Source organism: Tursiops truncatus, chromosome 20, assembly GCF_011762595.2.
Source record: "Tursiops truncatus isolate mTurTru1 chromosome 20, mTurTru1.mat.Y, whole genome shotgun sequence".
Classification (NCBI taxonomy): domain Eukaryota; kingdom Metazoa; phylum Chordata; class Mammalia; order Artiodactyla; family Delphinidae; genus Tursiops; species Tursiops truncatus.
Window position 1 is genome coordinate 51,095,869 of NC_047053.1, and position 17,500 is coordinate 51,113,368.

At 57.3% G+C, this 17,500-nt stretch overlaps 2 protein-coding genes and 1 long non-coding RNA gene across 16 annotated transcripts in view; 1 reads left to right on the top strand and 2 right to left on the bottom strand.

Moving 5' to 3' along the window:
- Positions 1-3,495: 3,495 nt before the first annotated feature.
- LOC109550502 (uncharacterized) lies at positions 3,496-7,127 on the bottom strand. The gene is made up of 3 exons (XR_002177024.3): positions 7,027-7,127; positions 6,826-6,923; positions 3,496-6,569 (listed from the first exon to the last, which is right to left on the bottom strand). It is a non-coding gene; the product is annotated as an uncharacterized lncRNA (long non-coding RNA).
- Positions 7,128-7,314: 187 nt separating this feature from the next.
- GALK1 (galactokinase 1) lies at positions 7,315-13,679 on the top strand. Of its 9 annotated transcripts, none has more exons than XM_073798274.1 (8): positions 7,315-7,620; positions 8,482-8,671; positions 9,101-9,220; positions 9,424-9,559; positions 9,671-9,852; positions 12,903-13,053; positions 13,156-13,322; positions 13,411-13,679. In XM_073798274.1, exons 1-8 carry the CDS (start codon positions 7,330-7,332, stop codon positions 13,677-13,679), a joined length of 1,506 nt encoding a protein of 501 aa, XP_073654375.1. In that variant the 5' UTR covers positions 7,315-7,329. The 9 variants fall into 9 exon arrangements, with proteins under 9 accessions (XP_073654375.1, XP_073654378.1, XP_073654376.1 ...); XM_073798277.1 differs by having other exon boundaries at positions 13,156-13,318; positions 13,411-13,553; XM_033848191.2 differs by lacking the exon at positions 7,315-7,620 and adding an exon at positions 7,627-7,794.
- The window catches only part of ITGB4 (integrin subunit beta 4), a 30,814-nt gene continuing 26,983 nt past the window's right edge, over positions 13,670-17,500 (bottom strand). For 3 of the 6 annotated variants that reach the window (XM_033848186.2, XM_033848187.2, XM_073798271.1), the window contains 9 exons: positions 17,270-17,467; positions 16,497-16,733; positions 16,189-16,347; positions 15,613-15,762; positions 14,864-15,052; positions 14,625-14,780; positions 14,378-14,542; positions 14,192-14,299; positions 13,670-14,084 (listed from right to left, as the gene is read on the bottom strand). In XM_033848186.2, the coding sequence (XP_033704077.1) occupies positions 13,945-14,084; positions 14,192-14,299; positions 14,378-14,542; positions 14,625-14,780; positions 14,864-15,052; positions 15,613-15,762; positions 16,189-16,347; positions 16,497-16,733; positions 17,270-17,467 (1,502 nt within the window). In that variant the 3' untranslated portion in view covers positions 13,670-13,944. The remainder of the gene's footprint in view (positions 14,085-14,191; positions 14,300-14,377; positions 14,543-14,624; positions 14,781-14,863; positions 15,053-15,612; positions 15,763-16,188; positions 16,348-16,496; positions 16,734-17,269; positions 17,468-17,500) is intronic. The other 3 variants (XM_033848188.2, XM_033848189.2, XM_033848190.2) reach the window with 3 other exon arrangements.

Consider the following 17,500-nt stretch of genomic DNA (forward strand, 5'->3'; position numbering starts at 1 on the left):
TACAAACACAAGTAGAGAAACGGCTATGGTGATGCGTCTCCTTGAGTTACCACTAGAGCTAGAGTAGGTGACAGACTTTCTCACGAAGTCTGCATCCCAAGGTAGGATTTTACTGGGCAGCTTGGAATCTGCTAAAACAGTGCAGCTTACACTTCCATACTTTTAGTTTTTAAGGCGACAGGCAGAAATATTTTCTGGTTCTAGGGAACTGCCCACGTGTTACAATATCCATGGGTTAAGATGGTAGAACAGAGTCTGAGGAGAAAAGCAAGCAAAAATTGGAGCTGATGAAGACATCTTGTGCTGTTGATGGGTGAGACAAAAATAAAGTTTTTAAAGTTGAGACTTTCTCATCTGGTTAATGGTCTTCATTTGGATGATAATGTTTTTCTTTCACAAAGTTTCGTGGGGGAATGTCCAGGAAGCCTTGCCTTCTGACTCAGCTGGTAGTTGGGTGGGGGGGAGTGCATTCCTCAGCTCTCCCTGATTGTTGTGTCCGGGGGCTCCCCTCCCTGGTTCCTCGCAAGCACTGTTCCTTGCTTGGTGTCAGGTGTGGGGGCTGGGGTCTGCCTCAGTAGCAAAGCAGGCCCCTTCTGGAACACTTTCAGGTTGGGCAGCAGAGGGTGGACACAGTCTAGCCAGCTGTCTGCCGTTGGATCAGCAGGAAACTCCAGGGCTTGCCCTTAAGTTTCTGCAGGCAAGGGCCAGCCTGCCTATGGGAGCAACAGCAGAAGGTCAGGGATCAGTTCCTCAGGCCTGTGGCCAACCTACCCTGCCACAGAGAAGGGGGAGGTGTAGTTTGCAGCACACCTTCTGCAGCGGTCGTCTCACTGGGTAGGCTAGGCCCAAGAGCCTTGAGCCTCCACCCTGGGCATCCAGTCCTCACCCCTACCTCCCCATCCCTTCACAGTCACCTCACCACGGCAGTCACAGCGTATTTCCCTGGGCCCCACCTTGGGCGCTGATACAAGAACACAGCTGAGCTCAATGTGGTCTGAGCTCCACAGTCTCTTCCTTCCCTAAACCCGTTGGCGGTCACACCTGCTGCTGTAGGCGTTCCTCAGGGGTGTCACCAGCCCAGACCATTCCATTGAGCTGGGCCTGGCTTCTGGCCAGCAACTCCAGCACAAGCAGCCAGCCTTCCACCTACCTTCCTGAAGGCAAGCCTGGAGGAAGGAAGGAAGGAAGAACTGATCCTTGCCCAGGTTGCTAACCCAAATCCCTGCAGCCTGCTCAGAGAGAAGGCTGATGTCCTTGGCCAGGTGGCCGGCCTTTTGGCCCCTGAACCCTTTGGGTCGGCAGGTCTGGGGGATGAGCAAGGCTGTGGGCCGAGGTGGGTGGGTGCAGCTGGGACAGCTTTGCGCATGTTCACAGAGGGTGTGCTGTGAGCAGGGATCAGAGGCTGCTGTCCTCCCTCCTGGGGTGGGTGGAGAGGTGCCTGCTCCCTGTTCTGCCTGCTGCCCAGCTGCCCCTGGCAGTGAGGGAATCCCACCCCGACAATCAGCATTGTTCCAAGCAGAGTCATGGGACTTGTGTGTGATGTGTCCCCAGCCTGTCCTGGTGTCCTCACCTGAGCACTATGTCCAGTGTCCAGCCAGGGACCCTCCGCCCCCATTCCACCTACCCCATTGCCCTTCCTGAGAAAGAAGCTAAGAGGTTCTGCAGACACCCCCCTACACCCCAGCTAGGAAAGCAAGGCAGGGGGTGGCGGGGCAGCTCTTCAGTGAGACCGTGACTCTTGGAGGAGCTAAAAGGCCACATGGGGTCTGGAAAGGGGCACAGAGGGGCGTGGTTGGGCAGTCAGTGTCTGGGGTCTTCTCTCTGGCAGCTACCAGCCCCCCTTCAGGGAGCTGCAGTTCTGGGAATATACACAGTGGAAGGGAGAGTGGGCTGAAAGGAAGAAGGCCATCTCCAATTCACCAGTACTGGTGGCAAGAAGGGCTCTGGGGAAGGGAGGCTGGTGGGCTGCAGGCTTCGGGCTGGCCGCCTCTGGCTGAGGGGTATGTGAGGGACTGCACACGTCCGCAGGGAGATGGTGCCCAGGCTCCGTTAACCGCTACTCCGTTCCCACCCTCTCTGTCGGACACACTAGGCTCCAGGACCTTTCCCATAAGCGCCTCACTGCCTGGCATTGAGCTAAGAGCATCAGCAGAGGGGACGGGATGGGGTTGGGTCCAAGGCCCAGCCTTCATGAACCTGAGGGTCCTGTGACAGTCCAAGGGCCTCTCCCTCCTCAGTGCCCTGCCTTTGACCAGCCTCAGTCCTCCTGCCCACCCACGGTGGCCTGGAGACCTGCCAGCTGCTGGGCCTAGGGCGAGGTGCAGGGAGAGACAGCCGCAGCTGCATCTTGTGAGTCTGGATTTGCTCCCTGCCTAGCCATCAGCAGGGTGGTCGTCAGCCTAGAGGGCAGGAGCTTCAGGGACACGGTGGGGGTACCAAATAAAGACGAGGCCTGCAGCTGGTGCCTCTTAGCGGGGCATCTGAGGCCGGGGATGGACAAGAAGCTCCCGGTGCTCCAAAGGCAAGACCTGAGTCTCGTCTGCCTCTGGAGTCGTGCCTGGCACACAGCACAGACTCTGGGCGTGTTTGCTGGCCAACCCAAAGCCCTGGCAGCCCCACAGCGCATCTGGCTGGATCTGCTTCTGGCATGGGTGGCCAAGAATCAGTCAGGTTCCCAAGAGCTTTGGTTACTGGCCTGGCTTCCAAATTGGGAGGGTTCCATGTAGGAACTGGGGCTCCAGGGGTCCAGGAGAGCAGCTGCCCCTCCTGTTCCTTGCTATGAGGCTGAGCTTTGGATTTTAATTCTTCAGTAAGCAGAGGCTGGCAGAGCAGAGGCTGCGGCAGGTCAAAGTGCTCCTGGGGACAGGGTGGTTACAGTACAACCAATCTCAGTATCAGACAGACCCAGGTTCAAGACCCAGCTGTCCTACTTGGATGAGTTCCTTAACCCATTTGTGCTTCTTTTCCTCATCTGTAAAATGGGAATAAAACCAGTGTCTACCCAATAGGCTTGTAAGGATTTAATGAAACAATGTGTGCAAAGTCTGGTGCCTTTAAAACAGAAGTCCAGAGCACTGACCAATCAGAACAGGCACTGGTAGTGAACAACCTGTGCTGCCCTGCAGGCTGCATCTTAGCCCTGATACCAGGGTTTACCACAAGCTTGATATTAGTGTTATCAATATTACAGAAGCTGTTATCATTAATGTAGCAGAAGGGCAAAGGGGGCCCAAATCAGGAGATAGGTTAACCCCCTGGGAACAACAAAAAGAACCTCCCAGAATGAGTGAAAGCGTGAGCCATCTGCTGAGAGCAAACATTTTCAGAGACTGTAGATATTAGCTTGGGAGATGTGGATCCCAGTCCCATCAGGAAACCAGTCTTTAACTGCAGTGGAGAGGCCAGAGCTGCATGAAGTACACAGACGTTCACTGCATGAAGAAAGACTGGGTCCAGCAGGGAGGGCCCAAGGGCTAAAAATTGAGCGTGGGGACAAACACGGACTCTGGGAGAGAAGAGCTGCCTCTGGGACACTTGTCCTCAGTGGTGGGCCCGGTCTCGCCATGACCTGGACAAACAGCTTGCCTAGGCCACTGGGCACTCAGCTGGCACGGGTGGTATTCCCACCACTGGATAATTTGTCCCCGTGGGGGCTATTACTGAGAATTCTATCATGACACCTCAGTCCTGTGTGACAGTTGGCTCTGGTTCCTCTGATACAAGTAAGTTTTTTTGGCCAGCAGAGCAGAGGACAGACTTTGGGTGACAGTGTCCCCTTTAAGGTGCCACCTTCCCCCCAGTCTTGTGACATCTGGCCAGGAAATTGGAGGGAGGGTCAAAGGTCAGAGGCAGACTTTCTTCTGAACAAATTTTATGTAACATGCTAGATGGGATTCAAACACTGAGAGTAAACAGGTCTCCCAAATGAAATCAGTGTTTCAGAGTCCAGAGTGAGCCATCAGGAGCACCTGCCCTTGGGTCAAATCAGGTTTTCCAACAACTGAAACATACAAATGATGACTATGGATCAAAGGGGGTGTTTTCAATCAAAATGAAACAATGGAAATAAACAGGGGTGTGGGCCGCCTAGTGATCAGAATTCCCAGAAAGCTCTTTATTCCTTTTTCAGAGCATTTATCTCAGTCAGGGTGGGCCGAGAGTCAGATTGAGACTGCCTCCCTATCAGAGCCCAAGGCTTTTATCTGGCCCACTGCCTGCTGGAGAGTCCAACAACGTCTGTTGTATTAATGGACGATTGATCATAATAGTAAACATTTATTCTGTGCTTACCAAGTGCCAGAGGCAGGGCTGGGCACTCTATGAAGATGACCTCATTCACTTCCTTTTGAAACAGTCTGTTAGGAAGGAAACACACTAGCCCCACTTTACAGATGAGAAACGGAGGTTCAGAGGGGTTAAGTCATCTGACCAAGATCACACAATAGTAAGGGCAAAGATTTGGGCTCAGAGCTGTTGGACATCAAAGCTGAGGTGGGAAAATGACGCGCAGAGTCGGGGAGGCTTCTCCAGTCATTGCCTCGTGGGGAGACATGGTTTGTGAGTTTAATTCCATTTCAACCAGCCCCAAGGGCCACTCACCGTTTTGTCTTGTTTTATTTTGCCTATGCCAAAAAATGCTTTACTGAGGAGTGCTCAAAAGGCCCATTTAAATTGTGTAATTCAGTGGTTTCAGTATATTCACAGATACGGATAATCATCACCACCGTCAATTTTAGAACATTTTCATCACCACAAAGGGAGCTTGGTACTCTTTCCTAACACCCTCTTATTCTCCCATTCCGCTCAGCCCCAAGCAGCCACTAATGTACTTTCTGTCTTTATAGATTTGCCTCTTCTGGACATTTCGTCTGGACAGGATCATACAATTTGTAGTCTTTTGTGACTGGCTTCCTTCATTTACTCTTTTCAAGGCTTATCCATGTTGTAGCAGGTATCAGAACCTCATTCTTTTTACGGCTGAATAATATTCCCTTGTATAAGCCACATTTTGTTTATTCATTTTTCCCTTTTGGATTGCTTCCACCTTTGGGCTAATGTGAATAGTGCTGCTATGAACATTAATGTACAAGTTTTTGTGTGGATATATTTTTTCTCTTGAGTGTACATTTAGGAGTGGAATTGCTGAGTCATACGATAACTCTATGGTTAACATTTTGTGGAACTGCTGAATTGTTTTACATTCCCAGCAGCAGTGAATGAGGGTTTTGATTTCACCACATCCTCACCAACACTTACTATTTTCTGTCTTTTTTTTTTTTTAACTTAAGCCATCTTAATGGATGTGAAGTACTACCTAATTGTGGGTTTTTTTTTTTAAATTAATTTGTTTATTTCTTGGCTGTGTTGGGTCTTCGTTGCCTGGCTTTCTCTAGTTGCAGCGAGCGGGGGCTACCCTTTGTTGCAGTGTGCGGGCTTCTCATTGTGGTGGCTTCTCTTGTTGCGGAGCACAGGCTCTAAGCACACGGGCTTCAGTAGTTGTGGCACATGGGCTCAGTAGTTGTGGCGCATGGGCTTAGTTGCTCCATGACATGTGGGATCTTCCTGGACCAGGGCTCGAACCCATGTCCCCTGCATTGGCAGGTGGATTCTTAACCACTGTACCACCAGGAAAGCCCCTCATTGTGGTTTTGATTTGCATTCTCCTAATGACTAATGATGTTGAGCATCTTTTCATATCTTCTCTGGAAAACTGTTCAAATCTTTTGCCCATTTTTTCAAGCTTTTAAACCTTTTCTTTATTGATCCCCAAGCCTTATATTTAGTCTTTCTGCCCATTTTTAAGTTGTCCTTTTTACCATTGAGTTGTAAGAGCTGTTTATACATTCTTCTTTCTTTTTTAAAAAATTTATTTAGGGCTTAGTTGCTCCGCAGCGTGTGGGATCTTCCCAGACCAGGACTCGAACCCGTGTCCCCTGCATTGGCGGGCGGATTCTTAGCCACTGCACCACCAGGGAAGTCCCTCTTTATACATTCTTTTTTTTTTTTATAATTTATTTATTGTTTCTGGCTGCGTTGGGTCTTTGTTGCTGCTTCATTGCTTTTCTCTCGTTGCAGCGAGCGGGGGCTACTCTTCATCGCAGTGCGCGGGCTTCTCACTGCGGTGGCTTCTCTTGTTGCGGAGCACGGGCTCTAGGCACGCGGGCTTCAGTCGTTGTGGCACGTGGGCTCAGTAGTTGTGGCTCGAGGGCGCTAGAGCACAGGCTCAGTAGTTGTGGCACACGGGCTTAGTTGCTCTGCGGCATGTGGGATCTTCCAGGACCAGGGCTCGAATCCGTGTCCCACAGGCTCCGGACGCGCAGGCTCAGCGGCCATGGCTCACGGGCCCAGCCGCTCCTCGGCATGTGGGATCTTCCCAGACCGGGGCCCCTGCATCGGCAGGCGGACTCTCAACCACTGCGCCACCAGGGAAGCCCCCAGGCGGATTCTTAACCACTGCGTCACCAGGGAAGCCCTCTTTATACATTCTTGATACAAGTCCCTTAAATATGATTTGCAAATATTTTCTTCCATTCTGTGGGTTGTCTTTTCACTTTCTTGATGGGGTGGTCCTTAGATGCACAAAAGTATTTTATTTTGATGAAGTACAATTTACATATTTTTCTTTTGTTGCTTGTGCTTTTGGTGTCCTATCTAAAAAACCATTGACTAAGCCAAGGTCCCAAAGGTTTAACCTTGTGTTTACTTCTAGGAGTTTTCAGAGCTGACTTTTGAATGTTCTTGGGGCAACCCCCTGAGCAGACCCCAAGCTACCCTGGCTGCAACCCTCCACAAAACCCCCACTCTAATCCCGAAGAGTCTGCTTACATTTCAGCCTTTCCCTTCCAAGGTTTCATATGGGGTGGCCAACTGTGGACAGGCATCCAGTGAGGAGATGGGGACAGCTTGAAGGTTTAGGATGCAGGCTGGTGAGAGAGGAGGTGGCTAGTGTCAGACTCTGGGCACCAGGCCCTGGGACCAAGTTTCCAGGCTGAGAAAGCACCTGCTGGGGCCAACCGACCAACCTACCTTGGCAGCTGGGTGGGTCCTTCCAGGAGGGGCTGGGCCCACTGCTGTCCATCTCCACCTTCCCTACTCCTCCATTGCTAGGAGCTGGGCCAGCAGGTCCACTCTAGAAAAGAAGCGTGTAGAAAGTGACTCCATCACACTTGGCTTTCCTTATTTCTATTTACACTGATTGTCTGGCGGCCCTCTTACAGATTTATGATCAGAGGCTGGTGACCTCTCACGGTTGCAGGACTTTAGGACCTAGGAGAGCCTTTTGGGAAACCCAGGTGTGGGAGGCCAGCTCTATTGCTCCGGCTGGGGTAGATGGCTGGGTGGATGGGTGTGGACACAGAGAGGGGCACCAGGGCCAGGAAAGAGCAGCTCAGATGTCCCGGGCCGGCCAATACCCGCCCCGCTGAGCGCCCAGCACTTCTTTGGAAAGCCCGCCGCCAGCCCGCTCCGCGCGCCCAGCTGGTGGATTGGGCCGGAACCGCGGGCGGGGCGGGGCCAGCGCGGCCCGATTTGGGGCGGTGCGTGCAGCTGTGTGAGCCGACGCAGCGCGGCTCCGCCCCGAGCATCCCGGGCCGACCCGACTGCGCCCGGCAGAGCCGCAGGGTGAGTGTCATGGCCGCTTCCGAACAGCGCCAGCCCGGGGAGCTGCTGGCCAAGGCCCGGAGAGCCTTCCTGGAGGAGTTCGGGGCCGAGCCCGAGCTGGCCGTGTCGGCCCCGGGCCGCGTCAACCTCATCGGGGAGCACACGGACTACAACCAGGGCCTGGTGCTGCCCATGGTGAGGGGCTGCGGGGGAGGCGCCATCTCCCCGCTTGCACTGTTGGGCGGGCCGCTCCGAACTTTTTCTCCAGCCGAGTGTGGGGGACGAGCACGTGGGAGAGACCCTGGGACGGGGCATTTCACACGTTGGAAGGGAGGAAACGGGGAATCCGCGAGGAAGTAGGCTATGGACCGCTGATCCTCGCCATCTCCTTGGGAGCCACCTCAGATTGTGGGGGGATGCGGAACGGGGCCCAACTGTAAACCGAGGCGAAGTAGCCCTAAGCCTCCTGGTCCGGCCCGTTCAGTTCGCAGAGGAGGGAGTGGAGGCACAGAGAGGGCTAGTGATCTGCTCAAGGTCACACAGCTGAGATGGAGCTGCCTTAGCCTGGGGCCATGTCCATCCCACTGTGCATCTTCCAAAATGGGAAGGCGTCAGAAAGAGCTCGTCTGATTCTGTTTTCCTACTGACCCACAGCCAGGAGCCCACGCTTAGGGCAGAGTCCAGGTCTGCACTCCCGCTGCACTGGCCCTGCCCCTGAAGACCTATGGGGTGGGACCCAAGCCCCCCAAGGCCAGATGGACATGCAGGCTCTTCCCTGAGACACTCCCCATTCCCTTCATGTTGAGCCTGGAGGTCACCTCCTTGTCTGTCCCTGGCCCCTTGGTAGTGGAAGTTTTGCATACTATTTGTTTCTTCTGCCAGGCGCTGGAGCTTGGGACTGTGCTGGTGGGCAGCCCCCGGGCAGATGGGCTTATCTCCCTCCTTACCACCTCTGAGGATGCCGACGAGCCCCGCCGGCTGCAGTTTCCCCTGCCCACAACCCAGCGGCCACTGGAGCCTGGGGCCCCCCACTGGGCCAACTATGTCAAGGGAGTGATTCAGCACTACCCAGGTATGGGGCCCAGGCCTGGGTCAAATTCCTGTCTCTCAGCCGCGAAGCTCATTAGCTCATCTAATCCACTGTGGGGTAGGCATGCAGCGTGGAGCATCCCCATGGTACAGGTGAGGAGACTGATGCCCTCAGAGGTTCTAGAACTTGCCCATGACATGATTGGAGGAGCCAGGGTTCAAACCCCAGCCCGTTGGTCTCCAGAGCCCTAAACCAGGAGAACTAGGAGTCTGTGTCCCAGGAACCTCAGGGTAGGAGGATGGAGGGCGGTGGACCCCTTGGCCCAACAGGTTGGTGGCCTCTGACAATTGAGACACAGTTCTGCAGAAGCAGCTGCCAGGCAGTTGCCTCCTTTATACCAGGATACATGCCCTTCTTGTGCTCATCCTCCCAGATGGCCCGTCTTACCGTCATCTATTCTTTCTCCTGCAGCTGCCCCCCTCCCTGGCTTCAGTGCAGTGGTGGTCAGCTCAGTGCCCCTGGGGGGTGGGCTGTCCAGCTCAGCATCCCTGGAAGTGGCCACGTATACCTTCCTGCAGCAGCTCTGCCCAGGTACCTCCTAGACCCCAGCTCCCAACGCAGCCCTCCTTCCCTGAGGTCCTGTGATCAGAGCTTCCTACCCCAATTGTGGCTTTGGGGGAGTGGGTGGGGAATCTCCCTGGAGTATCACTGGACACACTGGGGGCTGCTCCCATCCTCCCACCCCGAGTGCCCCCTCCTGGGCCCCAGCCTTCCCACCTTGCCCTGTGCTGCAGACTCGGGGACAATAGCCGCCCGGGCCCGGGTGTGTCAGCGGGCTGAGCACAGCTTCGCAGGGGTGCCCTGTGGCATCATGGACCAGCTCATCGCACTGCTGGGGCAGAAAGGCCACGCGTTGCTCATTGACTGCAGGTCAGGGGCTCCCCTTGTCCCCTCCCACCTCGTAGGAGAGCTCCTGGATGAAACATGTGCGGCAAACAGACGCTTGCCCTTGTCATCTTCCTGGCTCCATCTCCATCCCAGGTCCCTGGAGACAAGCCTGGTGCCGTTGTTGGATCCCAAGCTGGCTGTGCTCATCACCAACTCCAACGTCCGCCACTCATTGGGCTCCAGCGAGTATCCCCTGCGGCGGCGCCAGTGTGAAGAAGTGGCCCGGGCGCTGGGCAAGGAGAGCCTTCGTGAGGTGCAGCTGGAGGAGCTGGAGGGTGAGAGCTGGCTGGGTGCACTGTGTCCTGGAGATGGCTGGGCACCCTGGGGTGAGGGGGGCTTCCGGGCTCTCGTTGTGGCTTTGACCCGGATGTACGTCCCCTCACCTCCAGGGACCTCTGCCAAGCTCTGCCCACTCCCCCAACACTGCTGACTTAGGACTGCTTGAAATCTCCATATTGTTTTTTCTAATGTGAGGATTAAGTATCCACCATGGAAAATACAGAAAAGTACAAAGAAGAGGACTTTCCTGGTGGCACAGTGGTTAAGAATCTGCCTGCCAATGCAGGGGACACGGGTTCGAGCCCTGGTCCGGGAAGATCCCACATGCCGCAGAGCAGCTAAGCCCGTGAGCCACAACTACTGAGCCTGCGCTCCAGAGCCCATGTGCCACAACTACTGAAGCCTGAGTGCCCAGAGCCCGTGCTCCGCAACAAGAGAAGGCACCATGAGGAGCCCGCACACCACAACGAAGAGTAGCCCCTGCTCGCCACAACTAGAGAAAGCCCGTGTGCAGCAATGAAGACCCAACGCAGCCAAAAAAAAAAAAGTACAAAGAAGAAAATAACAAGCTATAAGATCACTACCCAGAGATAGCCACTATTAGCATTTTAGTATATTTCCTTCCAGTGTTTTTCTACATCTGTATCTTTTTTAAAATTAATTAATTAACAATTTTTTTTCTTTTTGGCTGCATTTTTTTTTTTTTTTTTTTTTTTGCTGTATGCGGGCCTCTCACTGTTGTGGCCTCTCCCGTTGCGGAGCAACAGGCTCCGGGTGTGCAGGCTCAGCGGCCATGGCTCACGGGCACAGCCGCTCTGCCGCATGTGGGATCTTCCCGGACCGGGGCACGAACCTGTGTCCCCTGCATCGGCAGGCGGACTCTCAGCCACTGTGCCACCAGGGAAGTCCTGCATTGGGTCTTCGTTGCTGTGCATGGGCTTCAGTAGTTGTGGCGAGCGGGAGCTACTCTTCGTTGTGGTGTGCGTACTTCTCATTGCGGTGGCTTATCTTGTGGAGCACGGGCTCTAGGTGTGCAGGCTTCAGTAGCTGTGGCACGTGGACTTCAGTAGTTGTGGCTCGCAGGCCCTAGAGCGCAGGCTCAGTAGTTGTGGCGCACGGACTTAGTTGCTCCGCGGCATGTGGGATCTTCCCGGACCAGGGCTCGAACCCGTGTTCCTTGCATTGGCAGGCGGATTCTTAACCACTGTACCACCAGGGAAGTACCAGTTTTAAAATTTTTAATTGAAATATCCCTGACTTACAATGTTATGTTAGTTTCAACATCTGTATTCTCAAGGTTGAGTATACGCAGTGTTGCCACCTGCCCTTTTTTTTTTTTTTAACTTAACATTATCTCAGAGCCCTTCTCTATGTCATGAAAGGCCTGTCATCAACATGGCTTTTTAAAGCTACATAGCATTTCAGCATCTAGGTGCACTGTAATTTACTTAACCATTTTCTGGTAATCATACCTAACACCGTGATGGATTTTTTTATTATATAAATTTATTTATTTTTGGCTGCGTTGGGTCTTCGTTGCTGCACACAGGCTTTCTCTGGTTGTGACGAGCGGGGGCTACTCTTTGTTGCGGTGTGCGTACTTCTCATTGCGGTGGCTTCTCGTTGTGGAGCACGGGCTCTAGGTGCGTGGGCTTCAGTAGCTGTGGCGTGCAGGCTCAGTAATTGTGGCTTGCGGGCTCTAGAGCACAGGCTCAGTAGTTGTGACGCATGGGCTTAGTTGCTCCACGGCATGTGGGATCTTCCTGGAACAGGGCTCAAACCCTTGTCCCCTGCATTGGCAGGTGGATTCTTAACCACTGCGCCGCCAGGGAAGTCCCTGTGATGGGTTGTTTTTTTTGTTTGTTTGTTTGTTTTTATTTTTGGCTGCATTGGGTCTTCGTTGCTGCACGCAGGTTTTCTCCAGTTGTGGTGAGCGGGGGCTACTCTTCATTGTGGTGCTCGGGCTTCTCACTGCGGTGGCGTCTCTTGTTGTGGAGCACAGGATCTAGGTACACGGGCTTCAGTAGTTGTGGCTCACGGTCTCTAGGAGTGCAGGCTCAGTAGTTGTGGCTCGCGGGCTCTAGAGCGCAGGCTCAGTAATTGTGGTGCGTGGGCTTAGTTGCTCCGCGGCATGTGGGATCTTCCAGGACCAGGGCTCGAACCTGTGTCCCCTGCATTGGCAGGCGGACTCTCAACCACTGCGCCACCAGGGAAGCCCCTGGACGCCTCTCCTTTTGACTTCCCCTTTTCTGTTATTTCCTCACCCTTGTCACTGCTGTCTGAAACTTCAGGACACTGAGTCATCCCTGCCCGCCTTTCCTTCCTCCCCACACCCGGCCTCTCTTGGTCTCTGACTGTTTTAACAGCTGCCATCTCCCGGCGCTGGCTTCTCCCAGCAGGGCTCTCTGCGCAAGGCAGTCACTTTCGTCAACTAGAGCTCAGCTCCATGCCTCCCCTGCTCCCAAAACCTCTCTGGCGCCCAGAGTCAAGTTGTAAAGTCCTAAGCGCTCGGGGCTGCCGTTAGCGACTCAGCTTGCTCTGCCGGCTTCAGCGTTAGCCAGTGGGACAGCTTGCTGGTTCCCTGGGGTGCCCCGGGCAGACCTGGTCTGTATCCCAACTCCGGAGCCCTGGCCCTCGGAGGCTTCGCTGTTAACTCCAGCAAAAACACCAGCAGGACTTTTCCTTCCTGTTCTGTCTTGGCCTCTCGAAGGCAGCACTGTGTCCCACGCACCATGGAAGCACTGAGTCTGGGGCTCAAACTGCTGTTTATCGAGCCCCCACTGTGTGCCAGGCGCCCTGCTGGGGGCACTCCATGTGTCTGCTCAGCCTCCCCTGCGCGCCAAATGAGGCGGTTGTCCCCTTTTCTAGTCGAGGAGGGGAGGCTCTGAAACCTTGGTCACCAACCCGAGGTTCAGAACCAGGTCTCAGACTGGAGATGCCCCCGCCCCCCCCAGCCAGCGCCCTGGAGCCATCGTGCCCCTCCTCCACGTCCACAGGGGCCCAGAGGCGGTGGATGGTGGGTCTGCTGACTCCTTTTCCGCCCCAGCTGGCAGGGAGCTGATGAGCGGGGAGGCCTTCCGGCGGGCGCGGCACGTGGTGGGCGAGATCCAGCGCACAGCCCAGGCAGCAGCCGCCCTGAGCCGCGGCGACTACAGAGCCTTCGGCCGCCTCATGGTGGAGAGTCACAACTCGCTCAGGTGAGATCCCCGGGTGCCCATCACCTCCTGGTCACAGGCTGTCCCCTGTGCCGGATGGGGCTGGTGCAAGGCCTCCCGCCTCCCCCCGTGTCCTCTCTGCAGGGATGACTACGAGGTGAGCTGCCCCGAGCTGGATCAGCTGGTGGAGGCTGCGCTCTCTGCGCCCGGGGTTTATGGCAGCCGCATGACAGGCGGTGGCTTTGGTGGCTGCACGGTGACCCTGCTGGAGGCCTCTGCCGCTTCCCTAGTGATGCAGCACATCCAGGTGGGTAGGTGCCAGAGACTGGGGGGAGCGGGAGAGAGGGGTTCCTAGGGCCGTGCTGTGCTCAGACCCCACCCCACCCGTCCCTCCTACAGGGGCAGTACAGCGGGACCGCCACCTTCTACCTTTCCCAGGCGGCCGACGGCGCCCAGGTGCTGTGCCTGTGAGGCCCTCCCAGGCCGGCCCACGGCAGGCCTGCCCTCCAACCTGGGTGCTCAATAAACTTGTATTACCTCTGGCTCTGATACCTGCCTGTCTCCAGAGGTGGATGTGTGCTTGGGCATCAGAGAAAGGTGTGTATAAGAACTGCTCCCCTGCTCTGGGCAGGCCCCAGAAACATGGACAGGGCAGAGCTCAGCGGTAGCAAAATCTTTTATTAAGTGCAGAACAAAGCTGGGACCTTGTCATGCTGGTCCTAGCTCTTTGGTTACAAATGGGCTTGGGCCCAGGGTAGGAGGGCAGCCGAAGGGCCTTCCGGGACCACTTCGTGCCTCCCAGAGGACACCTACCCCCTGCTCTGTGGCCAGAGGCACCGGCCCTGCGATCAGCATGCGAGTGGGCTGGTCGCCAGGGGTCCAGGGATGGAGTAGCTGAGGCAGCGCCAGGGAGAGGAGGTGGGGGTCGGGGGCTCAGGTCTGAAAGAACTGTTGGTCCACGTGGGTGCCGAGGGTTCCACTGGTGGTCAGTGTCCGGCTCACAAACTCCTGTGTCACGTGCCGGGTGAGGGAGCCATGGGCTTCCAAGTGCTGGGACCCCAGGGTCAATCCGTCTGTAGGGGAAGAGGTGTTGAAGGGTCCACCTGGGTCCCCAACCCCCTTTCCTCTGTTGGCGCTGTGCTCCCCCGGGAGAGCCAGGAGCCCCCGCCGGGCAACTCACCCAGTAGGACGGGCTCAGTGGTGCTGGAGTGGGTGGTGGTGATGCTGTACTCTCCTGGCATTGGGTACTGGAAGAGCCCCGAGTGGCTGCCCAGCTGTGGGAAGGGGCCTGGAGTGGGCAGAGGGGCCAGTCAGAGGGTGGTGCCAGGAGAAGGTGTGGCCAGAGAAGGGGTGAAGCGGCCTCTACCTCCAGCCTGGGACTCGATGGTGATGATGCCTTCACGCTCCGGCCCGAAACCTTGGGTGGTCTTGGCCTGCACCTTGAACTTGTAGGGCACGTTCTCACTGAGGCCTGGCACCGTCAGCCGGCTCTCGGGGCTGTCGCCATCCACCAGGAACGTGGTGGCTGGCTCTGGGCAGGGAAGATGCCTTTAGCCTCGGTGGCTCCCCCTCCACCCTCCCCCTGGTCCCCCTGACCCTGGGGCGGGCAGCACCTCCTCCGTGGGCCATCTCACAAGTCACCAGGTAGCCGAGGATGTCGCCATCAGGCCTGCGCGGCCGCTCCCAGCTCAACTGCAGAGAGTCTGGGCTCAGGGCGGTGAACACCAGTGGGCCCGGGGCGCTGGGCGTGCTCAAAGTGAAGGCAGAGCCTGGGGACAGCAGAGGAAGGGTGTCGGTGGGTTTGTGGGTACAAGATGGGGGGACCACTGTCAGGGTGGGGGGGGTAACTCACCCGGTAGGGGGCAGAGAGGGCTCTGTGGGTGCACCTGTGACTCGATAGTGATGACACCCTCGCGCTCTGGGCCCCAGCCTTCCTGGCTCTGGGCCCGCACGCGGAACACGTAGGAGTGGTTGGGCAGGAGGTCTTCCAGCACCACCGAAGTCTGGCTGGGGTTGGGGATGTTAAGCTGATGCAGGTCACCTGGGTGGGGACGGAGGCAGGTAGCAGAGCAGCAGCATTCCTCATTCCTATCCCCGGCCTGATCCCACCCCTTCCCTAGGCTACTGTCAAGACCTAGCCACCACCCGCCCAGCATTAGCTGTGGCTTGGGTACCGGTGGGGTCAGCCTTGTATAGTATGGTTGGCTGTTCAGGTTGTACGCTATACAAGGGATGAGTGGAACCTGAAATCCCATCTGTGTATGTTGGCCGTTTATGGGCCCAGGGCATGCTGCCGCGAGTGTGTCTGCCCACGGAAGTACCACTTCCCGACTCCTGAAAAGACATCTCAGAGGCCAGCAGAGGCCCTGGGTCCCTAGGCCGGTGAGGCCTTGTTAGGTAAAACCTAGCAGTGGGAATGATTTGGAGAGAGGCCTAGGGAGGTGGATGAGGACTCATCAGAGGAGGCAGTGGGAGTCTTAGAAGAGCGAGACTCTCTCAGAAAGGTGGGTGGTGGGGGGAGCATTAGTGTTCAAGGGACTTGGGTGGATTCCTGACAGTCGGGTGTCCCCGCGTGTCAGCCCGACAGCAGCCGTGCCTCACCGCCATTCAGCAGCTGGTACTCCACGCTGTAGCCCTGCAGCGCCCGCTCACACTGCGGCTCCTGCCAGCTTACTTTCAGAGACGTGGGTCCCAGGGCTGAGAACACCAGGCGGGTGGGTGTGTTGGGCACACCTGCAGCCAAGCGGGAGCCTGGAGACAGGAGGCCACAGTCAGCCGGTGTCGGGGGTGTCTGGGCAGGAGTCCTAGTTCTAGCCCTGACCGCCCTCGCCTCTGGCGCCTGCATGGACCGCCGGCCAGGCGGCCCACTCACCCTGCAACACCCTGTCCAGGCCACTCAGCACCTCCTGAATGTCCTGTGCAGGACGTGGGTGCGGGCCCTGCCTGTGCCGAGAAGGGGTGAGCTCGTGAGTCAGCCGGCCTCCACCCTCCTCAGCTGGCCTGGCCCCTCTCCTGCCCCAGCCCAGCACCCCCAGAGGACAGAAGCTGCGTTAGGCACCAGCGCTGATGTGGATGGAATGGACGGTAAGGCGGCACGGGCAGCGGCGGCGGTGGGTGGATGGGTGACAGATGGTGCAGGACAGCTGTGGAGGCACCGGATGGCCACCCCTGTACTACCTGGGCCCCAAGAGGGTGCTGCTGGCTGCCCAGCCAGGATTATAGAGTCCCTTGAGTCCCCAGAGTGGGGGACCCCCTTCATCTGAGCCCGACTCCAGGACCCCAAGGCCCAGGACAGCGGAAGCCTGCTCCTCCCGTGTTCCCAGATGGGAGGGAGGCCTAGGGCAGGACAAAACAAGAGTGAGAGGGCAGGAAGTGTGCACGTCAGAGGATGGGCAGGAGGGGGACGGCAGGCCAGCAGCCCGAGCCTCCAGGAGCTGGAAGAGAGGAAGGATTAGGGGAGAGCGGGGGAGGTGGCGGGCACTCACTCTGGGAGGAGAGGGAGGTGAGGGTTGAGTAGTCCCTGGGCAGCGTGGACGAGTGCGAGTGTTCCGGGCGGGTCAGCGAGTGGTAGTCCCGCGAGAGGGTGGAGGACGTGCTCAGCACGCGGTGGGGCAGGTGTGGGCTCAGGTGGGTGCTGTAGGCGGCGTTGCTCACAGCCATCCTGTGCAGGGAGTTGGCACTGCCCGGGAAGGCAAAGTCCATCCGCCCGTTCACCAGGTGCTCTGTGGGGTAGAGCAGGGTCACCGGACCGGCCCGCACCAGACCTGGAGCCCCTCGGGGCAGGCTGCGGCCCTGGGAATTCCCTGGATTACCTACCCTCTGGGGGCCCTCGGCATAAAAACAACCTGCTTCCCTTGGCCCGCCAGGGACAGAGGTCCTTGGAGGAGTACAAGGGCCCCCTAGGCGTCTGCAACTCAGGTCCTGTGGCCCGGCAGGACGCCCCTATGGACGGCCGCTGACCTCAGCCGGGGACTCACTGCCCCTGTAGTTGGCCCTGCCCTGGGGAGAGCCCAAACGCCTGCCCTTGGGTCCCCTGAGGCCTCTGAGGGGTCTCCTTGGGCACCAGGGCCTGCCCTGGACACAACAGACTTGGAAGGTTGGGGGCAGTCTAGCTTTGGGGAGAGCCCCAGCGCCTGCCCTGGGGTCCCTTGGCTCTGGGGTGGCAGCCGGGCAGCCTGGCCGCGGTGGGCTCTGGCTGGAGCCCAGAGGCAGCAAACCAGCGAGCCTAGGTGGGTGCGGGTGAGGGCAGGCCGGTCACCTCCCTCCCCGCCGGCACCCCGCGCGCCCCCATCGGCGGCGCCGTCGTCCAGGGGCCCGCGGGGCGGCTCGGCGGTGTCGGAGGAGCGCCGGCTGCTGGCCGACAGGCGCGGAATGAGCTCCGGGGGCAGCTGCCATGTGACGCGCCGCAGGTCCAGCTCCTCCCCCAGGAGGGGCTCGAACTTCCAGCCGCTGCCGCCTTGGGAACAACGAAGGGCCGCATTGGCACCGC

What these genes read in the sequence shown, in the direction of transcription:
- GALK1 (XM_073798274.1), top strand. Translation starts at nt 7,330, where the DNA reads ATGGCTGGGTGGATGGGTGTGGACACAGAGAGGGGCACCAGGGCCAGG. An exon ending in GCGCCCGGCAGAGCCGCAGG is followed by an intron (nt 7,621 to 8,481) that starts GTGAGTGTCATG and finishes TTCTTCTGCCAG; the next exon opens with GCGCTGGAGCTTGGGACTGT. An exon ending in AGTGATTCAGCACTACCCAG is followed by an intron (nt 8,672 to 9,100) that starts GTATGGGGCCCA and finishes TTTCTCCTGCAG; the next exon opens with CTGCCCCCCTCCCTGGCTTC.